General features: G+C 36.6%; 1 protein-coding gene across 1 annotated transcript in view; it reads left to right on the top strand.

Annotated features, from left to right (window-relative positions):
• Positions 1-23576, top strand: part of LOC125668901 (annexin A6) — a 67381-nt gene that overhangs the window by 18140 nt on the left and 25665 nt on the right. The window contains exons 12-26 of the mRNA XM_056161318.1: positions 322-511; positions 2754-2812; positions 3018-3140; positions 5684-5739; positions 6366-6397; positions 12817-12881; positions 12971-13046; positions 13370-13464; positions 13994-14107; positions 18797-18887; positions 19498-19577; positions 19767-19823; positions 22100-22289; positions 22390-22448; positions 23399-23521. Of these exons, the coding sequence (XP_056017293.1) occupies positions 322-511; positions 2754-2812; positions 3018-3140; positions 5684-5739; positions 6366-6397; positions 12817-12881; positions 12971-13046; positions 13370-13464; positions 13994-14107; positions 18797-18887; positions 19498-19577; positions 19767-19823; positions 22100-22289; positions 22390-22448; positions 23399-23521 (1410 nt within the window). The remainder of the gene's footprint in view (positions 1-321; positions 512-2753; positions 2813-3017; positions 3141-5683; positions 5740-6365; positions 6398-12816; positions 12882-12970; positions 13047-13369; positions 13465-13993; positions 14108-18796; positions 18888-19497; positions 19578-19766; positions 19824-22099; positions 22290-22389; positions 22449-23398; positions 23522-23576) is intronic.

The following is a 23576-nucleotide window of genomic DNA, read 5'->3' as shown; positions in this document are numbered from 1 at the left end:
GTAGGGAAACAGAAACAGACTATGGGGTAGGGAAACAGAAACAGACTATGGGGTAGGGAAACAGTAACAGGCTATGGGATAGGGAAACAGAAACAGACTATGGGGTAGGGAAACAGAAATGGTAATGAGAAGGGACATTGAGGTAGCGGGATTGTGGCATGAATAATTAAAGGCACTGCTACATGTATAAGAGCTTTGAAAATATTTGGCAGAACATTCATAAAACATAAAACAGCTGCTATATGACACAAGATTCATTCAAAATAAAAACTTGGACCTTTAATCTGAGTGTTAAAGATGCATTACTTTGAAATATTTTAGAGACTTTATTCTGCTGGAGAAAAGAAGTTAGGAACAGATGAGTCCACATTTAATGCACTGTTGGCCTCTCAAAGCTATGAACAACTGAGGGCAGTGTTTGATGCTTACCACAAGATTTCTGGGAAAGACATGGAACAAGTCATAAAGAGCGAAATGTCAGGGAATCTGGAAATAGGAATGGTTGCTATTGGTAGGTATTTATAGAAAGAATAATTATTGGTGACTATTCATAGAAAGGATAATTATTCATGACTATTTATAGAAAGGATAATTATTGGTGACTATTTATAGGAATGATGGTTATTGGTGGGCATAAAGATGCATTCTTCTTATGTTTATTGGACACATTGAGATGTCATATTTTGTCTGCAAAAATTATATAATGTATTTTAAAGAAAAGATTAGGAGTAGGGCCCAGAGGGATAGCAAGTTCAAGATTTCATACAAGTTTATTATACTCTGTTACTTTTCTCAATTACAGCATTCATATAGTTTTGAAAATATTTTATGATTTTGTTCTACTGTAGACAATTCTCGTGGGGATCCGGGTTAGAATAGGTCCTTAGTACCCCTTGCTTGTTATAAGAGGTGACTAAATGGGGTGGTCCTTCGGATGAGACCCCGTGTCACAGCTGGTGTGGCACAATAAAGATCCCTCCCTGCTCAAAGGCCGTAATCGCCAAGCATGGGCCTAAATTATGTAGCCCTTCACTGGCAATAGTGACATCTCCATATGAGCGAAATATTCTCAAGAAGGACTTTAAACAATATACAACCAACCTACCTGGAGACAAACATCAGTACTTTCATTTTTTTTCAAATGAGGGAATGAATTTATATTTTACTACACCGTTGATTTCACAGAAAATATATTCCCTTATAATTCAAGTTCACCCAGACCCCATTTTAGTATTCAATGTTACAACCGTGAGTAAGAAAGAATAATGCGGCTCCATGACCCAGATGGTTCAAAACTGAAGAAAATACACGCACATGTGATGCATATCATCAAATTACTTAGAATGATGACAAGAGTCCTCAAATAGAACTAAATGACAACAATCTTGGACATAGGGATGATGAAAATTGATGGGTATTTACATATAGAGATGATGTTAGCACAAGTTAACAAAATATGATGGCCATGGGTAGGAATGTATGTGAAGTGATGTCAGTGAACACAGAAATTGGTTTTTGACTGATAAATGCAGATAAAGTGTATTTAAAAACACCGCTGTTTATAGGACAAAAATTGGGATGTTTTTGATTCAAATTAGTGGACATGTGTCCAATTGCATATACCATACAGTTGGGGAGGAGGGGGTTCTATGGGTGTACACTTTTGAGATTTTCTAGCTCATATGTCCGTCTTTTGACAGGTCGTATTATGGTAAAGGATCTCCCTTCTGTTTGTCTGTCTGTTACCTTTTTTTTTTTTATCTAGGTCATGTTTCACACTGTTAGGCCTAAGACCATCAAACCTGGTCAGTTAATGCATCTCAGTGTGGTGTGTGTGTGGGGGGGGGGGGGGGGGGGAGGCTGAAAATAGGTCAGGATATGCATATCATATTTTTCACACCGCGGGGCCTGGGACCATCACACTTTCTCAGTTGATACAATCTGAGGGAAGATTTGTCATGAACCAAAACTAGATCACTATGACCTCATTTTGGAATTTTATGGTTGTACATATTCAAATTGTGTTCACATGTCTTTCACACTGAGGCCTAGGACTATCAAACCTAGTCAGCCTTGGGGAAAAGGTGTGTTTTGACCAAGTATAGGTTACTGTGACCTCCTTCCGGAATTTTATGGTTATACAAACTGAAAGCTTCTTACTTGGGTTTATTGACTTAAATTGTGTTGTGTTTTATGAGTATTTTATGTCTAAAGTTGTATACCAACAAAACTCTATAGCGACAATTCCAGGTTGATTTTGAGCATAAAATGTAAAATGCTTAAAGTTAATATTCTCTCTCTAACAATTTTACAATCGTAATCCAAATCTATTTTAAAAATAAAATTTAATCTCAAATCAAGTCCCAAATCAAAAACCAAATCTCTAAAGTACGATTGCATGTATCAAAATGCATTCAAATGCTTCATATAATGATAAGACCATAATAAAGATGCTGTACAATAAGATTCTTAGGATCATCTGGTTACAAAACTTCCATTGTGCCCCAGTCATGTCTTTCACACTGTGAGGCTTAAGGCCATCTAACAAGATCAGTTGATGCATTTTTAGGGGGTATAGTTGTGAACCAAATATAGGTCACGGTGGTCTCCTTTTGGAATTTTATGGCCATGTCACTTATGTAGTGGATCAAAGATTAACCAGGGGTGGATCTAAGATTAAGCAGGTGTGGAGTTTTGTAGCAAGGGCACAGGATTACAATTTCTGTACACTCTTGACTTTCCTTTATTTTCAGTTCGAATTGTACGAAACAGACCTGGATACTTTGCTAGGAAACTTTATCATTCAATGAAGGTAAATGCAAAGTCTGACATTCTTTTACATTGAGTCTTCTGCTGCAATGTTAAAATCAATTGATGTAACAGTGATAAATCTGTGACATCTTCTATGCTGAAATATCAAAACAAGTCCATCGAATAAGGAACATGTAATGAACAAAAAAATGAAAATTAATTTCTCAAATTGAAAGCTGTAGTGTGGTGATTTATGTCTTGTGTAGGGTATGGGGACAGACGATAGAACTCTGATCAGGATCATCGTAACCAGGGCAGAGGTAGACATGGTCCAAATCAAGCAGGAGTTCCAGAAACAGTTTGGAAAAAGTCTAGATGGCTTCATAAGGGTGAGTTGTGTGTTTAAAGTCAGCATGTTAGTAGAGTTCCGTGATATGCTTTATCATAGTCATTTATAATTATCAACTGTTGAATGAATCTTAGCATGGGTAAAAATTCAGATGAAAAGGATGAGGCTTATAATAATAGCCTTTATTTATCCAGGATAACACAAATTAGCATATAGCTAGTTTCCATTGTGGTCCTGCATTAGAACATATACACAAATATAAAATTAACATCTAAAATTAGTATCTAAAAATGAATATGATATGAAAGGAAAGGGGGAAAAAACGTAGCATAAGACATACCTAATTCGTAATAAAATTATTATCTAAATATGAATACATGACATAAAAGAAAAGGAAAAAATAGCATAAGACACACACGCATGCACACACACAGACACACACACGCGCACACACACACACACACAGTGCCATATCACTACTACATTTGGTACACCTGAACAACAAGAGGAAAACACGATGTTTAAGTGCTACTTCTATTAAAATAATCCATCAAATACACAGCTTTAAAAATGCCAACCGAACCAGAGTTTCTAACATTTTGAGACAGTTTGTTCCAAAGGAATGCAGAAGAGTAGCTGTATGAACGTTTATAATTTTCAGTTTTAGCTCTTGGTAAATATAATGAATTAGACATATAATCATTCAACCTGGTTTGATGGCAACTCACATCTCTTGTATATTTAAACACATTTAGGTAATTTGGCATTTTATTGTTTAAAACTTTGAACAGAAAGACAACCTTTCTAAACATAAAAATAATCCTTAATTGGCATCCAGTTCAAACAAGAAAATAAAAAGCCAGTAGAGGTCCTGATATCTCGAATATTTAAAAGTATTCTTGCTGCCCTCTTTTGCAGCTTGAAAAGTTTTCTAACTATAGTTCATTTTGTACATTACACAAGACAATACAGTACTCAGTAAGTAAAATATGGGAAAACAATACTATTAAAAACCTTTATAAGCGCATTTGGTGGCATAAAATAACTCAATCTCTTAGCTAGCACTCTTCCTCAGTAACTGTGGATTGTTTAAGGTGATACCTTGAATAGAGTACTGTAATTCTGTCAGAGTACCAGGATTCTTTCAGAGTACAGTGATTCTGTCAGAGTACTGTGATTATGTCAGAGTACCATGATTCTGTCAGAGTACCATGATTCTGTCAGAGTACCTTGATTCTGTCAGAGTACCAGGATTCTTTCAGAGTACAGTGATTCTGTCAGAGTACCAGGATTCTGTCAGAGTACCTTGAGTCTGTCAGAGTACCTGTGACTGTCAGAGTACAGTTATTATGTCAGAGTACTGTGACTGTTAGAGCACCATGATTCTGTCAGAGTACTTTGACTGTTAGAGTACCATGATTATGTCAGAGTACCATGATTCTGTCAGAGTACTGTAATGCTTAGAGTACCATGATTATGTCAGAGTACCATGATTCTGTCAGAGTACTGTAATGCTTAGAGTACCATGATTATGTCAGAGTACCATGATTCTGTCAGAGTACCTGTAACTGCCAGAGTACCGTTATTCTGTCAGAGTACCATGATTCTGTCAAAGTACTGTGACAGAGTATCATTGTTCTGTCAGAGTACTGTGATTCTGTCAGAGTACCTGTGACTATCAGAGTACTGTGATTCTGTCAGAGTACTGTGATTCTGTCAGAGACTGTTATTCTGTCAGAGTACTGTGGTTCTGTCAGAGTACTGTGGTTCTGTCAGAGTACTGTGACTGTCAGAGTACCATGATTCTATCAGAGTATCGTGATTCTGTCAGAGTACTGTGATTCTCTCAGAGTACTGTGATTCTGTCAGAATACTGTGACTGTCAGAGTACTGTGGTTCTGTCAGAGTACCTGGGGCGCATTTTATAAAAGAAGTTACAACTTACGACCAACTTTACACTCTGAAATTTTCCAGTTTTATTGTAAGATAATTCGCTCCAAATGCAAAATATTTTTTTAAAATGTTGAAAACTAAGCCTCAAAAAAGTTTTACTTCATTCATTTAAAGTAACAACTGTAGACTTGCGACTTTTTCGTAAGTTGTTTTGTAAAACAGACTGCAGGATTCTGTCAGAGTACCATGATTCTTTCAGAGTACTGTGATTCTGTCATTTGGTCACATAAATTATGATATCATATGATAATGTCATATGATTATATTATTATGCTTTCATGTAAAATACTCGAATCTGATTGGTCGAGAAACAGTGAATAAAAAACATAATGCTTCCCTGTAGGAGTAGAAGCCACATCCTCCAAGGTAATAGTACCGAGCAACGGGAAACATTACTTGACAAAGAATGATATTATAAAAACTTATCACATACATCAAATTGATGTGCATACAGTTCGCCTTAGATTTTAGAAAAATGTTGTTTGAGCGTTTGAAATATATACAATCTTCAATATTTTTATGTTACAATGTACAGCAACATTTTGAATGAAATCAATTGATTAAAAGAAATAAACAATAATCAGCAGATTGACATTTGAAAAGCTAATGTAGTGTTTACTTTTATTGTAGGATGACACGTCCGGGGACTACAGGAAGGTGCTCCTGGCACTTGTTTCACAAGGAGGGTACTGAGAGATCAGATTAATCTGACATGATAGCAATAATAACTATAATACCCCTAAATGTGGAGGGCGGGTGTTTGTAGGTCGCCAGTGTCTGCTTGTTTTTCATTGTCATTATGCATAATTATTGTTTTCATGTTCAAAGCAGTTGGTAGTTTGTAGAATATTGAACATTTTACATTTTAGTCATTGTAAGGAGCTCTTTAAGTCATCATTACTGCTGTTTGACTCAATATGAAATACTTTTCATTATTACTGATATGTCAATGGTTTCACATTGGCTGATTTTTTTTTAGACCGGTATTGTCATACTATTACTATTTGAAAATAATTCACTTTGCTAGTCTCAAGCATATTATATACATGTAATCTTTGCTTACAAATTCCTTTTAGCCTTGTCAAATTTTATAGTGTTTGTATTTTTTTTGTCTTCTTTATATTTTTTCTAAGTGTAAGTAGTGAAGTACATATCATGAGCTTTATTATTTAGAAGGGTTCTTTTGTTTAAAAGTATTCATTAGTTAGATGTCAGAGTTTAATGCTTGATTTACAAAAAAAGTCCACTGAGTAAGAAAGCTGAAGAGATTTAAGCTGTGATTGATAGAAATTGTGAGTTACTGATTTTCTAGAGAAAAGATAAAAACTGTGATTGGTGGAAATTGTGAGTTGCTGATCCTCTAGAGTAACAAGTGCACAGATTTAATCTGGTCTTGTATACCAGCAATTATCGATTGAGGAAGTCTCCTTCTTATCAACATTTTTAGGCAGGGATTGGTTTATGTTATTTGCTATGGATTTAAAAATTTATGTCAGAATAGCATTTTCGAAATATGTAAATAAAACGAGATACCTATGTCAACAAAATGGAGATTTTTGAAAGTGAATTATGAATAATTCTACAGGTGTGTGCCCCACCCTTTACAGTAGATACATTTTAAATTTTTTTTGCACTTTAAAGAAATATGTGAGGTAATGGTTATCATACACAAACGTGTGTGAGTTTGAGTAGTCGGTTATTATTAAACTTCCTGAACAGAAGTGTGTTTGTAGCTCATATCCCGAAGTCAGTATGGTAGCTATTAGTAAGTGTGCCTTTTTCTTGGAATGTTTCAAGCCATTAAACTTTAATCATTAGGATAGTAAGATATAGACCCTGGTGACAAACATATCTTGTCAAGGACGCTGGGTGTGCGACATTTGTCAATGTTGCCTCCGTGGTGTGTAGATGCATGTTATACAATACAGGTTTGTTTGTGGTTAATTAGTTTTAAGGAGAGTTTTCATATACAATGAGTTTTTAGAGTTGCCGGGATTGTCTATATATAACGAGATGTTTGTGAGAACATCTTCATGTTATACCACATAAAGATTGTTTTGTTTTGTGTAGAGATATATGTGTAAACAATGTTCTTTGTTTTACCCAAACTATTTTCTGTTATCATATTCTAATATATACATACATATACATGTTTTGTCTTTATCTCTCTTTTTAAACGTGTTCTACTATTAAAATATATTGATACTGTACTATATTATATAGAGATGTGATGATGGAGTTCAGAATACCAGCACAGCGTTAATGCAAACTCGCTTTTGAAAAACAGTTACTCACATGGTTTAACACAGAAGTTAACACCAAGATAACACCGTGTTAAAGTTAACCACCTTTGTATAAACTGGGCCCTGGCCTGGATGTTATAAAACTTTTAGCGTATTCATACTCAAACTCAGCCATTCTTGTTTTGAGTATAACTCTGAGCAAGCTCAGAAACATACTAGAAAAATGTTTGAGCATGTACTCCACTTTAGTATAAGAATGCTTGTGTAAAAGTTTTATAACCTTCACTTTTGAGTATGAATACAATTTAGAGCACAGAGTTTGAGTATAAAAATGTGTTAAAAAGTTTTATAACGTCCAGGCCAGGGGTATTACACCTGAAATGTTTCGGTACTATCATTACGCAATAGAATGCATGATATTTCAAACTTTCCTCAGTAGGCAAATCATGTAATCATACTGAAGAATTGTTAGAAATGTGTAAACTTCTAACTTTTCCCAAGTAACAAATATCAGAGAGAGAGAGAGAACAAATACACTGTTCATGTGTCTCCAATATTCAACATTACAATATATGTAAAATTACAAATACATATAACATTATAATATCATCTATGATAAGAATTATTTTGATAGAATAAGGCTGACTTTGTGTGAGCCAGGACCACCCCTTAACATGTTAGAGCAAGAGGATTTATCATCAATTATCTCCCCTTAACATGTTAGAGCATGAGGATTTATCAGTGATCTCCCCTTAACATGTTAGAGCAAGAAGATTTATCGGTGATCTCCCCTTAACATGTTAGAGCAAGAGGATTTATCAGTGATCTCCCATTAACATGTTAGAGCAAGAGGATTTATCAGTGGTCTCCCCTTCACATGTTTGAGCAAGAGGATTTATCACTAGTCAAGATATTTTATCTCCAGTGGTCTCCCCATAAACGTGATAAAGCCAAGAGGTTTCATTACCAATACCCCCCCCCCCCTTAAACATGATAAAGCCAAGAGGTTTCATTACCAATAGTCTCCCCTTAAACATGTTAAAGCCAAAAGGGTTCATCCCAGTGGTCTCCCCTTAAACATGAGAAAGCCAAGAGGTTTCATCCCCAGTGGTCTCCCCTTAAACATGTTAAAGCCAAGAGGTTTCATCCCCAGTGGTCTCCCCTTAAACATGTTAAAGCCAAGAGGTTTCACCCCCAGTGGTCTCCCCTTGAACACGATAAAGCCAAGGGAATGAATTAACATTGGAAGTTATTCAAAACATAACTGAAAAGAAAAGTTGTGGGAAAATGATAACCTTGATACCAGATGTTTTATATGCAAACGGAACACTAGTATCGAAATCACAGTTGTGAATACTCTTTTTCTGGAAGAAAGTTCTTTACAGAATTTGTACAAGCGCCTTCAATTTCACAAGGTATGGACATTAGTAGTACAGGCATAAAAGCTGATCACTGCCCCAAGAATTTTTTTTTTTTTTTTGCGTAATAACGAGGAAAACCTCGTATTAGAGGAATTTTCTGTGAAACAGTGGACAGTAATAATGAATATTACAAAACATGCCCAACAGGGCCGTAAATTACATGGAGGCGGAGGAGGCAGCTGTCTCCTCCAACTTTTGAGCCAAAAAAAATTAAAATTTAAAGTTCATTAGAATTTATGTTGTTTCCAATAACTAAGAACATGATACCTCCCTTAAAAAGCATTCCAAATCTTTCTTTTAGAATGAGTTAGTCAAGTAACATCTTAGAAGGCCCTAGAATCAAGGATTTTGCACAAAACGTGTTCAGTGTGCACAAAATGTGCTCAGCGTCTGGGGGCCTGGGCGGCCCCCAGACCCCCGCCTAATTTCCTGCCTCCTCCAAATTGAAGGTTAATTTACGGCCCTTCCCAACTGTATTTCTCGTTACATTTAGGTGTGCATTAACATCCCGCCGTCTGTTTATAAGCTCTATATGGCATGATGATGTTTAAAAACTCTTCATCGAAAACAACGAAAATCTTATCTTTTGATAGCTACATGAATGAAACGATGTTTTGTGGGCTAAGATTTCCGGTGACAAGTAACAAGCTACTAATAGCTGCAGTGTATCACGCACTACATGTACATATACATGTAGGAAAATCCCGGTATTGGAGGGGTGTTCATGTATGTGAAAGATACATACAGAGGAAATATTTAAAAGTGAACCTGAAGATTTAACACGAACTAATTTTAAGATGCAGTGGGGGCTTTTTTTATGATTATCTGATTTTTAAAATTTAATTTTTGATATGATGAATGTCGTCCAACAACATATCGTGGGAACCAGCGATGTTTTTCTCCCATGAGGTTTCTAAAAACTGCACTTCATAATCACACTATGGTTACTAAAGAAAATCCCGTACGCAATGTCACGAAGCCATATTGTAGTATAGGAAAGGAGAAAAAATTTAGACTTGACGGAAATCGAACCCGGGATCCCTGTATTATCGGTATTATATCCCTTTCTCCTTAAATTGTCTTAAACCTGGAAGACACACAACACATTCTTTTGCCCCTGGCAGGTCATTCATTTCAAAGGGTGGTCACGGCACCAAATGTAACAAGAAGAGAGAAAACGCAACGGACCAGACCAGGAATCGAACCCGGGATCCCTTCATTAATACATTCACTATATACTACAATAAATTTCCTTCATTTTAATTCTTTTTGTTCAATGGTAACATTCAACACTACAATGAGGTCTGGGGAATTGGAATTATAAGGAACTACATTTTCGGCGGAATCAGCGGTAGAGTAAACGCATGGCATTTGGAAATGAGAACCACGGGTCTTGCGGATATGACCTATTTAAAACTGGAGGTCCGTGTCGCTGTAGGCGTTGGCACTATAAAGAACCCTCAATGCTGCGGCCCTGAGTGCTAAACATAGGTCGAAATTTGTGGCACTTCACCTACTACAGCTGGTGACGTCTCAATATGAGTGAAAAACTATCGACGGGACGTAAAACACAATCAATCAATCAATTTCAAAACAAGGAAAATGATAATTGGAAAATATAGTTAAACAGGAGATGTAGGTCGCATACATTGCAGAAAATTAGCATAACCGGCTGACAATTAGCATAACCGGTTGGTAATTAGCATAACCGGTTGATTAATGCATTTTTTCTGCAATGTTTGCTACCTGCATATCCCGTTTAACAAACCAAAGAAAGTATTTTATTCTTTAGCTATCGTTCCAATGCCAGCATCTCACTTCGCTTGATCGACCATGTTTTCACTCACTGATGAGCTGTATGGTTTCAATAGAAGGGAGTTTGGATGACCACACTATGTCATTTCTTCAATGTGATTGGCCTCTGAGAACAAAAAGTAAAACCTGTTTCATTGAAATCTCTGAGAAGCCTCGCCCAAAAAGAACTGCGAATGATAGTATTGTTTCGCCGCCTACCTTCTGGTCAATTATCAGAGGTTATTATGTTTAAATGATTTTTTTTTATGTCGATATCGATATTTATATGAATTTTCACAGAAGTTGATTTATTTAACAAAACAAAAAGAGGTAACTCCAGGCCCGTAGGCAGGATTTTTCAAGGGGGGGGGGGGGGGTACATAGACTCGCAACGCGAGTCTATCACCTCGCACCGCGAGGTGCCACTACGGCAGAGGGTCTGGGGTATTTGGTGCAAAATCCTGCAATCTAGCAATTTCCTGGCACTTAATTTGAATTTTGGAATCATGCCTTTTTTACTATGAATTTTCATGATTTTCATAAAAAATCCCGACTTTTATAGTCACAATTCAAACAAAATGCCGACTTTAATAGTGCTTAGTAGTTTTCAAGGGGGGGGGGGGGTTCGTACGAACCCCACGATTGATATCATTAAGAATTTTAAAATATATGACGTTTTAAAGTCCAGGTTCAAGGAATATATTTTTCTATTTTCTAATCAAAAGAAGTTTAAATTAAGAGCAATTAATTGATTAACAGTGGTATTAAAGTTATTAATCAATTACTGATGGATTCTGCTTTGCATTTAAAAAGATATCATTAGCAAAATTGCAAAGCTTTTTAAAATATATGAATTGAAAATGTCGGCGGGAATCTGGAGTTAGCGTGCACAGTTCTTTGCACGCTCAATCAAGTGAAATGACACGCGTTATTCGGACAGTGCTACCTTATTACACTAGTTTTATTGTATGAAAAGTAAGAGCTTTTAAGCAGCAGAAGAGTGGAAAAATAATAATAATTACTGCATGTGCAAAATATGAATGAAATTGGAGAGGATTTTATCCAACTGGCCTCAGTGGTAAAGCGTTCGCTTCCTGACCTGGAGGTCGTGAGTTCGAGCCCCGCCTAAGACGTAAAAACATTGACAGTGACTGTTCCTTCACCAAATGCTCGGTATTCAGATGTGAAAATCGTAGGTCTTTCGACTTTGTCAAAATCAAGGCAAAGATCAAAAAGTTATTTATGTATTGGCCAGGAAGAAGCACTTGATCGTTGCTTTTGATCAAAGGTAAGAATAAAAATTTGAGATTCTCTGTTGGAATGGATTTGTGTTGCGTAAATATGAATTGCTCATGTTACCTGTCAAGGCCAACTGGGATTCTTGTTTAAATATTTCGCAAATCCATCCATGTTTTATTGCTTGTATTAAGATTAATTAAAAATTACGCAGCACATTGCTTACCTTTTATAAGCACCGCCATGACATTTAAACACAGGCAGCAGAGGAATGAGAATCAATAAAGAGAATGAAATAATAAGGTCTACTATGATCAAAATCCTTTGTTTCAGCTTGTACTGAAAACAATAGTGATATAGCAAACACTATCATTTCATGGCTGAAGTATTACGTTTATACTGCACGATGCGCTGAGAAACCTCTAAACTTGTCATCTGCAATATCACAAATGGAATTTTTTAATGAAACACAGAAATACATCTCATAGACAAAATGGCGAAAAGGAAAAGTCTGATACTCAATGAAACAGATAGAACTTGCTATTTACAATTTGAAAAAACCTCAACCTCTCTCTCTCTCTCTCTCTCTCTCTCTCTCTCTCTCTCTGTATTCATGTGCTTTATTATGTGTACAAAATCCAATGAAAATTTAAATTAAAAAAAAAATCAATCAAAATCAAGACAAAGGCGAAGTAATGTCACTTTGTATATGTGGTGCATCAAACGGGCAACGCCTTTACTCAGGTTATCGTGAAGACCCATGGGCATCTTATTTTTTAAAATATTGCCTTGCATGTTTTGATATTTGGATTAAGATTAATTATAGAGCGCTTCGCCTGCAGTGTGGTTGTTATTTACTTATACATTTATATATATTTAAATGATTGTGTTCTTTAGAGACGTGACACTGTGATATGCCCCCAGTTTAGCGCAGGCGCCGGAGGAATGAGGAAATGGTGTGTGGCTCTCAATCGATAAACAGTATTTGCTGAATTGAAGTTTTAGTCACTGACGGAAGAGGAGAGTCCAGTCTGAATCAGTACTTATTCTCAGTCCTCGCGACTCTGAGGTACTACTTCATTTCGTCACACTCAGTACTCGCGATCAGAGGCATTAACATCCAAGAAAATGGAGGTAAGCGAATATACTCTCTATGCTGTAATCTCCTAGCGATCAGACTGATAGAAAACATTACTGTATGATTTGTTTATTTCGATACACAGGGTACAGTGAAACCAGCAGCAGGGTTTAACGCGGAAGATGACGCGAATATTCTCAGGAAGGCCATGAAGGGCCTAGGTGAGTGTCTCTAGATAGCTTTTTAAAAAAGGCGTGAAGCGTGTGCTGGTTATAAGATAATATTTGCATTTGTGCATGTTTTTCAACCAAACCGACCTGGAAAGAATGAGCCGGCCTTCAGGCGAATAATCCGCGTAAACGCCGTGTCTGACAGCTGTGTACAGAGAATGTATATACAAAATGAATTTAATTCAAATCTGCTTTCTATATTTAGCCTGCTTTCTCAAGATAAGACATGTTATCTGTAGCGTGTTGTTGTTTTATTAAATTTTATAAACCTAGACCGGTTAACACACCTCTGTTTTTTGTTGGGTTTTTTTTAGGGACTGATGAGAAGACCATTATTGATGTGTTAACTTCTCGCTCAAACGCTCAGAGACAAGAAGTAAAAGCCTTGTTCAAGACGATGTTTGGCAAGGTACGAATATCGAGTAATTCTATCGACCTCTGTCTGACATGCCCGGCGTCCAAACCTCTGTATCAGAATTAAGTGTAAACAAGAGGTGTCCACACAGATGATATGCAGTATACGTACATGTACGCGCAGAACTGGGTTTAAAGAGTCTGATAAAATTATCTTGCCGTGAGAAGACAATAATTTGATGAAATAAGATAATGTCCTTTATTTATCTTGCACAGATTATAGTTTCTTCGATGTCGAAATCCGTGGACAGGCTACAAACATTGGCGGATCTAGAAATATCTGCACGTGGGTGGGGGATTGGGTTGTTGTCTTGAAGCCCTCAGTGGGTCTGTGGCGAAGCCCTGGTGGGATCGAAGGGGGCATAGTTTCTTGAAGCTACCGAGTTCTGACACAATTAGACCTATATGATGTAGTGTTATGTACATATCTCTAACATAATTTACTGGATTATTTAATGTGTGCAAATGAAGTTTATCTGGTTCGTAACGTCACTATCTAGAGGGTATTTTTGTTCAAAATTCAGGACCTTGTCAAGGAGCTGAAGAGCGAATTGAGCGGGAAATTTGAAGACGTCATTGTGGGGCTGATGATGACGCCGGTGGAGTTTGATGCATCAGAACTCAAAAGGGCCATGAAGGTTCGTTATCGAACTCCCTAATGGGGGTTTCAACAAGTTACTGAAATGTTTAAGACATGAAGAACGTATTTGTGAGAGCTTGATTGTTCCTTTCATTGTATGTCAATGTTTGTGCAGGGAGGCAGTGAATATTTCACCGAATGCTATTTGCAATGGTATTAATTAATAAGTAATTATATTCTGACGGGGGAGCTGATGCATGACAGCATTATGCGATGTAAATTACATGTATACATATGAAAACGGAAACAAATATTCGCCGACATTGTAACTGAACGGAACGGACATTCCGACATTGTGACTGTGAACGGACATTCCAAAACAGCTTGTCCTTTCGCTTGACCGGCAGGCGAAAGTTTCACGACGATTACCATATGACTGATCGATGGATTGTTTGGCCGTATTGTTTCAATAAAAGTGAATTGAATTGAACATATTTTATTGTATAAATATACAAAGGGATTAGTACGAAAGCCTATTAGTATCATATAAAAAATAAATTTACATTCCCCAATCTCGTAATTACGAGAAAATATTTCGTTATTACGAAATAGTTATCTCGTAATTTCGAGAAAATATCTCGCTATTACGAGATAATTATCTCGTTATTACATATCATGCTCGGCGACGATTTTCAGGTACCCTCTCGTTACATATTGTCCGTTGGTACATCTACTACATATTGTCGCCGACGATAACATGCGCCGAGACAAGGCATATTTTTTGCATCATGGTACATACTGTCGTCGGAGACAATAGACCATTGGAATATATTATCGCCGGTGTTGTAGAGTGAGCCTTCCCCCATAATGAAACTCCCCCCCCCCGGAAGCCTGGCTCTAGAGTGAACCTTCCCCCTAGTTGTAGAGTCAGACTTCCCCCCATAGCAGGACTTCCTCCTTCATTTATTCCTGGTAAACTACCATCACTTTATGGAGATTGTTTGGATACCAAGACCTTTTTCAGCAGGGCATTAAATGACTTTGCTTAAGGAAGTACTCTAAATCGTCATAATGGCTGACTTCCTTTTAAAACATGGATGAAAATATAAACATCAGCAATATTTGTCTAATCATTTAAAGAATTCTCACCTAGCTGAGTAGCTCAGTAGGTCAGCACGTCGACTGCAATAAAAGAGAAAATAAAAAGCACGTCGACTGCTGAACTGTAGATAGTCGACGTGTGTTCGAGCCCAGCATGGGTTTTAAATTTTTCTCAGATTGCTTTCTACTAAAACTGCATTTTTGACTAAATAAAGTAAATTTGAAAGTTTACAATTTCAAAATATTGTTATACATATCCTCCACTTTTTATCCATATCAAATTTCTCTGGTGTAGCATACTCCTTAAAGGACACATCTCATGTTTTCAAAGTATACAACATTACATGCATTTCGTCTTCTTTATGCTTATAGTAATTAATTTTAATAGTTCTTTCGCCGAAATTTTGCGATAATTAACCACAATACAGACTTAAATCTAAGCCCCGATTTCAAAAAGTCTAGTTAATTAGGTAGGTAGTCACGTGGTACAGTGACGTCACATGCGCCCTTCGGATTGTGAAAGTACTGCAAGATATTATTAAAAACACAACTTTTAGGGGCCTTATTTATTTACCATGGGCAACATTTAAATCGATGTTGACAAATTGTCCGAGTTTTATATGTGTTCGCCACCATTGCACACATATAACTATGTAAATACCCAAATATAGCGAGTAAAGCGTGTTTGAAATCGGCAATATTGTAAATAATGTTTATATGCGTCGCTGTCTACAAACTGTTTGGTGAGGTTATTCCTTTATACATCTGTAATTGGTGCTGTTTTTCTAAAATAAACAGTGCAATCATTATTTACTTTTGGATTAGACAAATTATGATTCGTTAAATTGTTGACAACTAGGCCCTATGCCAAGCTTATCATTGCCACGAGTGTATTTCGGAAAGAAAGAAAAAGACAACGCACACAAATCAATAAAAATATTCAAATTTAAAGTGGTAATCACATTATTTTATTTTGATAAAGCAATCTTATTACTATTTTTGAATTGTGATCTGTACGTCTTTAGGAAGTACGAAGTGGGAGCACGGCGTTATACTGACGCACTCAAGGTGCTACGAGTTCAATAAAGAAATAATTTCATAATTCAATTTAAAGTTAGGAAATACAATATTCTATTATTTGTATAAATAAAAGTTCAATTATTTTGTATCTTTATTTATTTATTTTTTGTAAATCTATCAGTTGGTAGAAGTTACATTGTTCTTTAAACTCAAGAGAAGAAAACGGTGAATAAAACACATTGGAATTGATAAGTCATTTTGTTTGACCCATAGACCTTGAACTTTGACCCACACAATACCTATGCCTTGGTTAATTTTGGAAGTTTGAAAAATGAAATGAGGAAATTTCAAATTTATGTTTCTTCTCATCTGCGTACAAATATCGGTTATGCTTTTAAACTTGTACAACTTCAGGTAGGTAGGTAGAGAAGTTAGGTAGGTAGGTAATTCCCTGTCCGATAAACTAAAATTTATTTCATAGTTTGCGCAGGAGGGGATGAAAACGGGGGTGTCCCACTAGAGCGAGACTTCCAAGAGAATGTTATGGCTCTAGAGTGAGTCTTCCCCCTGGGGGTAAGGTTTATTCTAGAGCAATTCTGCTGGGGGGAAGGCTCACTCTAGAGCCAGACTTCCGGGGATAAGTCTCACTATGGGGGAAGTCTGGCTCTATAACAGCGGCTGCGGATGGGAAGGGAGGGGGTAAGATACATTTAACTATAGGTATCTCTGTAGAGAATACTTAGCTGTGGTTAGATGCTGAATTGTTTAATGCGAATGAATATTTGGAATTCTTGTACGATTCCTATACCATTTTCAATGGAGGCCGTGATCGCCTTTATGTTAATCTCATTGAATTATTACATGTTTGACTTGTTTCATTTTATATATTGATAAATTTCAATTTAAAATATCTATAATATGACAAGATTGCTACACGTAGCTATGTCCCTCACCGCCGCAAAATAAGTTGAAACACAAAAGTCCCATAACTCCTCTAAAATTTGTCAAATCAAAATGACGGTGCAATATGATCAACTACATACGGTGACTAACAATCCTACAAAATTTGAACAAAATCCATTGATCGGTTTCTGAGAAGTTGCGTCCACAAAGTGATCCTATAGTGTAACATGTAAAAATTCAACAAAGTCCCATAACTCCTGTAAAAATTGTCGAATCAAAATGGCGGCATTATATGATCAACTAGACATGGTGACTAACAATCCCACAAAATATGAACAAAATCCGTTGAGCGGTTTCTGAGGAGTTGCGTCCACAAAGTGAAATGGGACGGACGGACGGATGCACGGACGGACACCGATATTTCTGTGTCCCCTTCCGCGCTGCGGTGGGGGACAAAAATATCATTATTTTAACAAGCCACTATCTAGCGCTTTAAGTGTATGCATCTTTTGTTTTTACTTTCTTGGAAACATGCATGTACAGGACTAGTGGCATCCACTACCCCACCTCTCTACCTCTCTCTCTCTCTCTCTCTCTCTCTCGTACTCAATATGTTAAGTAACCAGTACGAAATGATTTGATCATTAAAGATATATGATGGCATTGATCAATAAAAAAGAAAAATATTGCATACATTTGAGTATATAGTCTAGATTTGTAAAAATAAAATAGATAAAAAATCCAAACTTAATTCTAGAAGTCTCATTCCTACATGTACATGTAGATCAGTACCTGATGCTACCTGTACATCTAATAATGGTGAGGGTTTGTGTTGGTACATATTGTAGAAGGAGTCATGTAACAACTCAATCTACATATATACAGGTTTCACTCCTCCAGTTTACAATCCTTTAAATTGGAGATCAAACCTCCGTGATAAAACAAGAATAAACACCTGTTGATCTGACAAATTTTGAAAACACAAAAATATTCCGGTTTTAATGATATTAGTCTTTGATTATTGTATAACCCAATGAAAGAAATAAAACCCACAAGAAATGTGCGTAAACATATGCATTTCATGTTTTTAAAAGTGTGATTATGACCGGAAGTAAACTTACGCGGACCGGAACGTAAATGATAATTCGGAACGAAAAATTATAGGTATTTAGCACTCCTAAATCATGCGACACTGGACGACAATATGTACCGTCACACACACTTTGAATAAGATCATTTCGATTTGCTGACCAATCAACAAGGAGGGAAATAGTATCAAACGTTTCCAAGATTATCCATAAGTTGTGCAACTCGGCTTTATATCAATATTTTCTCGTAATTTCGAGATAATTATCTTGAATTTTTTTTTTATTTTTATTTTTTACATGATACTAATGGGCTTTCGTAGATTAGTTACAAGTTCTAGCAACTTAGAAAACCTCTCCCGTATACAAAATATGCCATATTATACAAGTACAAATAAAGGTGAGTTTTAGATGACCACGCTATGTCGTTCTTGCGATGTGATTTGTCACTGAGAACAAAAGTAAATCACGTTTCATTGAAATCTATGAGAAGCCTCGCCCAAAATTTGCACGCTCGATCAAGCGAAATGACACCCTGTTATCGGAACATTAGCTAGCACTATACTGCTGTACATGAATGCTGCTGTGAAATATGTATAAATGTTTTGATTCGATCTTCGAATATTTACTTTGTACAGGGTGCTGGTACAGACGAAGATGCCATGATTGAAATCCTGGCTAGCAGATCCAATGCACAGATCAAAGCCATCTCGGAAACCTACAAAAAATGTAATGTTACACAGATAATTTTTTAATAAATGACCCTGCAAAGACCGATCAGAAATAAGATTTAGAGAAGCAGAATTATATATCCTCTTTATTACGTTATATCCTATGGCCCCACCTCTCTTTTATGAATATAAAAATTCTAAAATAGTCTTTTAAATGTGGATTTTTTATCCTCAAGAAAATTATGTGACTGGGGGAAGAAACAAATAAAAATTAACTATGAAAAAAAGTGTGCAACCTGAAATTAAAAAAAAGAAGATCATAATAGAAATAAAAATACTACAAGTACAGCCCACTGTTAGTCTGTTAGACTCTTACATTTTTTGTAAATACAACAGCCCACTCAAAGTACACCGGCTCATTCTAAGAACAACAAACCACTCTTTAAGTACACACCAGCCCATTCTAAGTACAACAGTGTGTTTAAGCCATACTCCCTCTCTTTTTTATGAGAAATTATTCCATTCTGAGCACCCTCTGTGTTTTTTAAAGATTAAATATTTCCCTTTTGATATCAAAATTTTCTAAATCTTTCACGACTGATTGTAATCCGGTTCGTAGTTACTGATTTCCCCCGGTTGTACGTTTCCATTTATACGTTTCTATTCAGTGTTCAAGAACATCTTGGAGAAGGACATTGAGAGCGATACTTCCGGTCATTTCAAAAGATTAATGGTTGCCCTGGCCAGTGTAAGTTTTAATGTCCAGTATCAAAACAAATGTTCAGAGAATCAACATTTTAATTTGAAATTACAGAATATTACCAGTAATGTATTGTAATATAAGCAATCAAGGTGAATCAACCGGTGCTGAATACAAAAAAGAGAAAACAATGCCACCATGTCGAAAGGTTTAATGGGGTTTTTCTTTAAATTACAGGCCGGACGAATGGAAGATCAAGTTCTTGACACCAACAAAGCAGAAATAGACGCAAAGGTACAATAAAGTAATGGTAAAATATTAAATAAAAGTAACAAAATATAAGTACAGTCAAAGTTTGTCGTGATCAGGGGATGAAATATTACAAAATATAGATATAATCAATGTTTGTCTTGATCAGAGGACGGATAAACGTTGTAAATATACAAACAGTAAAGGTTTGTCGTAAGGAAATATTAAAGACACAGTCAAGGTTTGTTACGAGGAAGTTTGTTTAAGGTTGATCGATCCTCATGTGACTTATCAATATTAATGGTTAAAAGTGGAAAAACTGTATTAATTTCCACTCAATATAATTTAATTTAATCAATAACCAAAGAAAATGTGTATGTTGCCACCTTTTTAAAGATGTCAGACATACAAACACACACACACACACACACACACACACACACACACACACACATATATATATATATATATATATATATACATGTATGTATATATATATATATATATACATGTATGTATGTGTGTATATATATATATATATATCAACATAAAACAAAATCACACATTTTCGTTTAACAGAATAATGAAAATTAATAAAAACTTGCTGAATTGACAAATTTTAAATGTCAACAGTTTAAGAAAGCTGCTAATTCATAGATATATAAAAATGAATTGTGGATATCAGGGAAATCATTGTGTCATAGACATGAAGTAGAGGAAATTCAAGCATAGGGGTCATTGCCCTTGACAACATTTTTAATAGTATAAATACTCGATTATCTATGGAAATTTTTTTCAGTATCAAAAGCTTAACCAAACTTATTTTATTCAGTGAATGAAATTCCTCTGAAAGATATATTTCTATCATGCACAAAATTTAATTAAATGAAGATTTTGCAAAAACCTATGTCATCACATGAGGATCGATCAACCTCAAGTCCCCCTGATAATTTTTCACTGCATACTGAGACGTCAAGAGCTGTAGGTAAAGTATCACTTAACGCACAGGGCCGTAGCAGTGAGGGTTCTTTAGCGTGCCAACGCCTGCGGGATCTCCACATTTTTAAGGCCAATTTAGACTGCTTGTGCCCATTCGGCAAATTCCGGTACCCTAAATCGGATTCAGCTGAGGTGATCCGAGTGCGTTGAGAGCAACAATACTATACCTGTGTATACGTCTTCGGTTTGACGCGGCCATGACACGGGCGGGGCTCGAACTTGCGACCTCTCCGTTACCGAACGCTCTACCACTAAGCTACCGTGATTATGTTTTTTAATGTTACAGAATAAAGGCATATTCAAGGTTCGTCAGTAGAAAGAGTGAAATGTTAAAAAGATTTTCAAAGATAATATCACGTCTGCAGACTACTGAATACCATATGTATTGATACAAATCACGAATTTCAATGAGCTCCTTGTACTCATTACCGTATTAACGCAATGTGTACAAACTGCATTTATATATTCAACCACTGTAGAAACTAACAAGAAAGGTTTCTCGGTGGAATTGATTGATTGTATATTAATTGTTTAACGCTCCTCTCGAGAATTTTGCTTTCATATAGAGACGTCACCTTTGCCGGCAAAGGGTTACAAAATTTAGACCTATGCTCGGCGCTTGCGGCCTTCGAGGAGGGAGGGGTCTTTAACGTGCCTCTCCTGCTATGATATTCGGCGGAAATAATTTACAAACGTATATAATATAGGGCAAGACCAAGGTTCTCAGCACTAGAATTTGACCTTCCATTCTCAATTCCAGAACATGGACGTCTTCAGTACGACTGCTATTTGACCTTGACCTCCCTTTCGCAGTGTCATGGCCACAAAGTCAGTAACGTAACATGACTCCTGATCCGGGTTAGAATTGGTCCTCAGTATCCCTAATTGCTTGTTTAAGTCACTATGATAAATTATTTTCTTACTAGTTTACTTACTCGGTATATTCTTCACTTCCCCTTACTTTACATTTTAAAATATGCATGTATATGGTATTCCAGAAGAATTCTAAGAGGCGACTAAATGGGGGCGGTTATTCGGACGAGACCGTAAAAACCGAGGCCCCGTGTCACAGCAGGTGTGGCACGATAAAGATTCCCCTCTGCTCAAAGGTCATAAGCGTCGATTTGCAGCCCTTCATCGGCAATGACGTCTCCATATGAATGAAAGATTCTCAAGAGATACGTTAAACAATGTCCAACCAACAAACCTGTTTGGTCTTGACCTTCCTTTTGTAATGTTGTGACGACACCTTGACATCTTGTTTCTCGTTTCCAATATAATGACGAAAAAACTTCGGTCATGTCTGCTGTTTTTGTTTGCAGAGACTGTTCGAGGCCGGGGAGAAGAAGTTAGGAACAGACGAGTCCGTGTTTAACTCCTTGTTGGCCTCCCAAAGTTTCCATCAGCTCAGGATTCTGTTCGACAAATACAAGATTGTGAGTGGGAAGGATATCGAACAGAGCATCAAGAGTGAGTTGTCGGGGAATCTGGAGACCGGGATGCTCGCCATAGGTATACTCCTTTGTTATAGATAGTCTGTGTTGCCGGACATGGCCTGGAGTCCAGACGTCTGCTGTTGGTCCTTGTTGTATCTCTCTTCTTTGTGTTTCAGTCCATGTCATCAGAAATACTCCTGGATACTTTGCTGAGAGATTATATCGTTCTATGAAAGTGAGTACTATTTCCAATCACAGTAAATGATTAGACAGTCTTAGGATCACTGTTGTAATCGTTGAAAAACTCATTTTACGGTCCTCATTGTTACTATCGTTCTAATAACAGAATGTCACTTTGCTTGATCGAGCTTGCAAATTTCACTCACTGATTGGCCGTATAGTTTCAATAAAAATGAGTTTGAATGACCACAATATTCCATTCTTTCAACGTGATTGATAACTGAGAATAAAAGTAAAACCTGTTTCATGGAAATCTATGAGAAGCTTCGCCTAAAACTGCATGCGTCGATCAAGCTACATGTAAGTGACACACTGTTATTGGAACGGTAGTAAAACAGAAACATAGACGGGGAAAACCCCAAAACCGGGGACTTCAGTAAACAGACACAGCCGAGGGACAGAAAATTAATTAATTAAAACAAATCTGAAAGTCAGAAACACCTGCATTATGATCAGCAGTTGCGAACTTAGAGGGGAACGAGCAAGTTGAAATCCATACTTTTTTTTTCATTTTAAAATACAACAATTTTGTCTTTCAAGATACTGATCCGAATGCTCCATTTTACTGATCTAGATACCGCCCTTAGTGATCTATTGTTGCTCTTTAAGCTAAAAGTTTCCGGAGGGATGACCTAGATACCGCCCTTAGTGATCTATTATTGCTCAAGATTCTCCAAATTGCCTCCTATGAAGTAAAACAAGCCCAATTAAAGGTTATAGGTGTCAAACACTGCTCATAAGTCCTCATTATGCTTTATTCGAAATAAATAAATATACCTCCATCGCCTTTACACTACAAGATGTAAGATGTGTTGTGTTCCCAGCTCATTCCACCCTTGCGCCCCCCCCCCCCCCCCCCCCGTTTTGTAGAAAATCCTGGATCCGCCACCGATGAATTATGCTGAGGGTGGATGGAATTACATGGATATTTATTTCATTTGTTAGGGTGCTGGAACGGACGATAGGACGTTGATAAGAGTCGTGATCACGAGGTCAGAAGTCGACATGGTACAAGTTAAACAGGAATTTCAAAGGCAGTATAAAAAGACTTTAGAAGAATTCATTAGGGTAAGCTGTTTACTGGGTTTATGTACAATCAACACAAACGCTGTTTAAATAACCA

This window comes from Ostrea edulis, chromosome 4 (genome assembly GCF_947568905.1).
Source record: "Ostrea edulis chromosome 4, xbOstEdul1.1, whole genome shotgun sequence".
In the NCBI taxonomy this organism is placed as follows: Eukaryota; Metazoa; Mollusca; class Bivalvia; order Ostreida; family Ostreidae; genus Ostrea; species Ostrea edulis.
The sequence above is the reverse complement of the archived record's forward strand: the minus strand, read 5'-3'. Positions and strand labels throughout refer to the sequence as shown.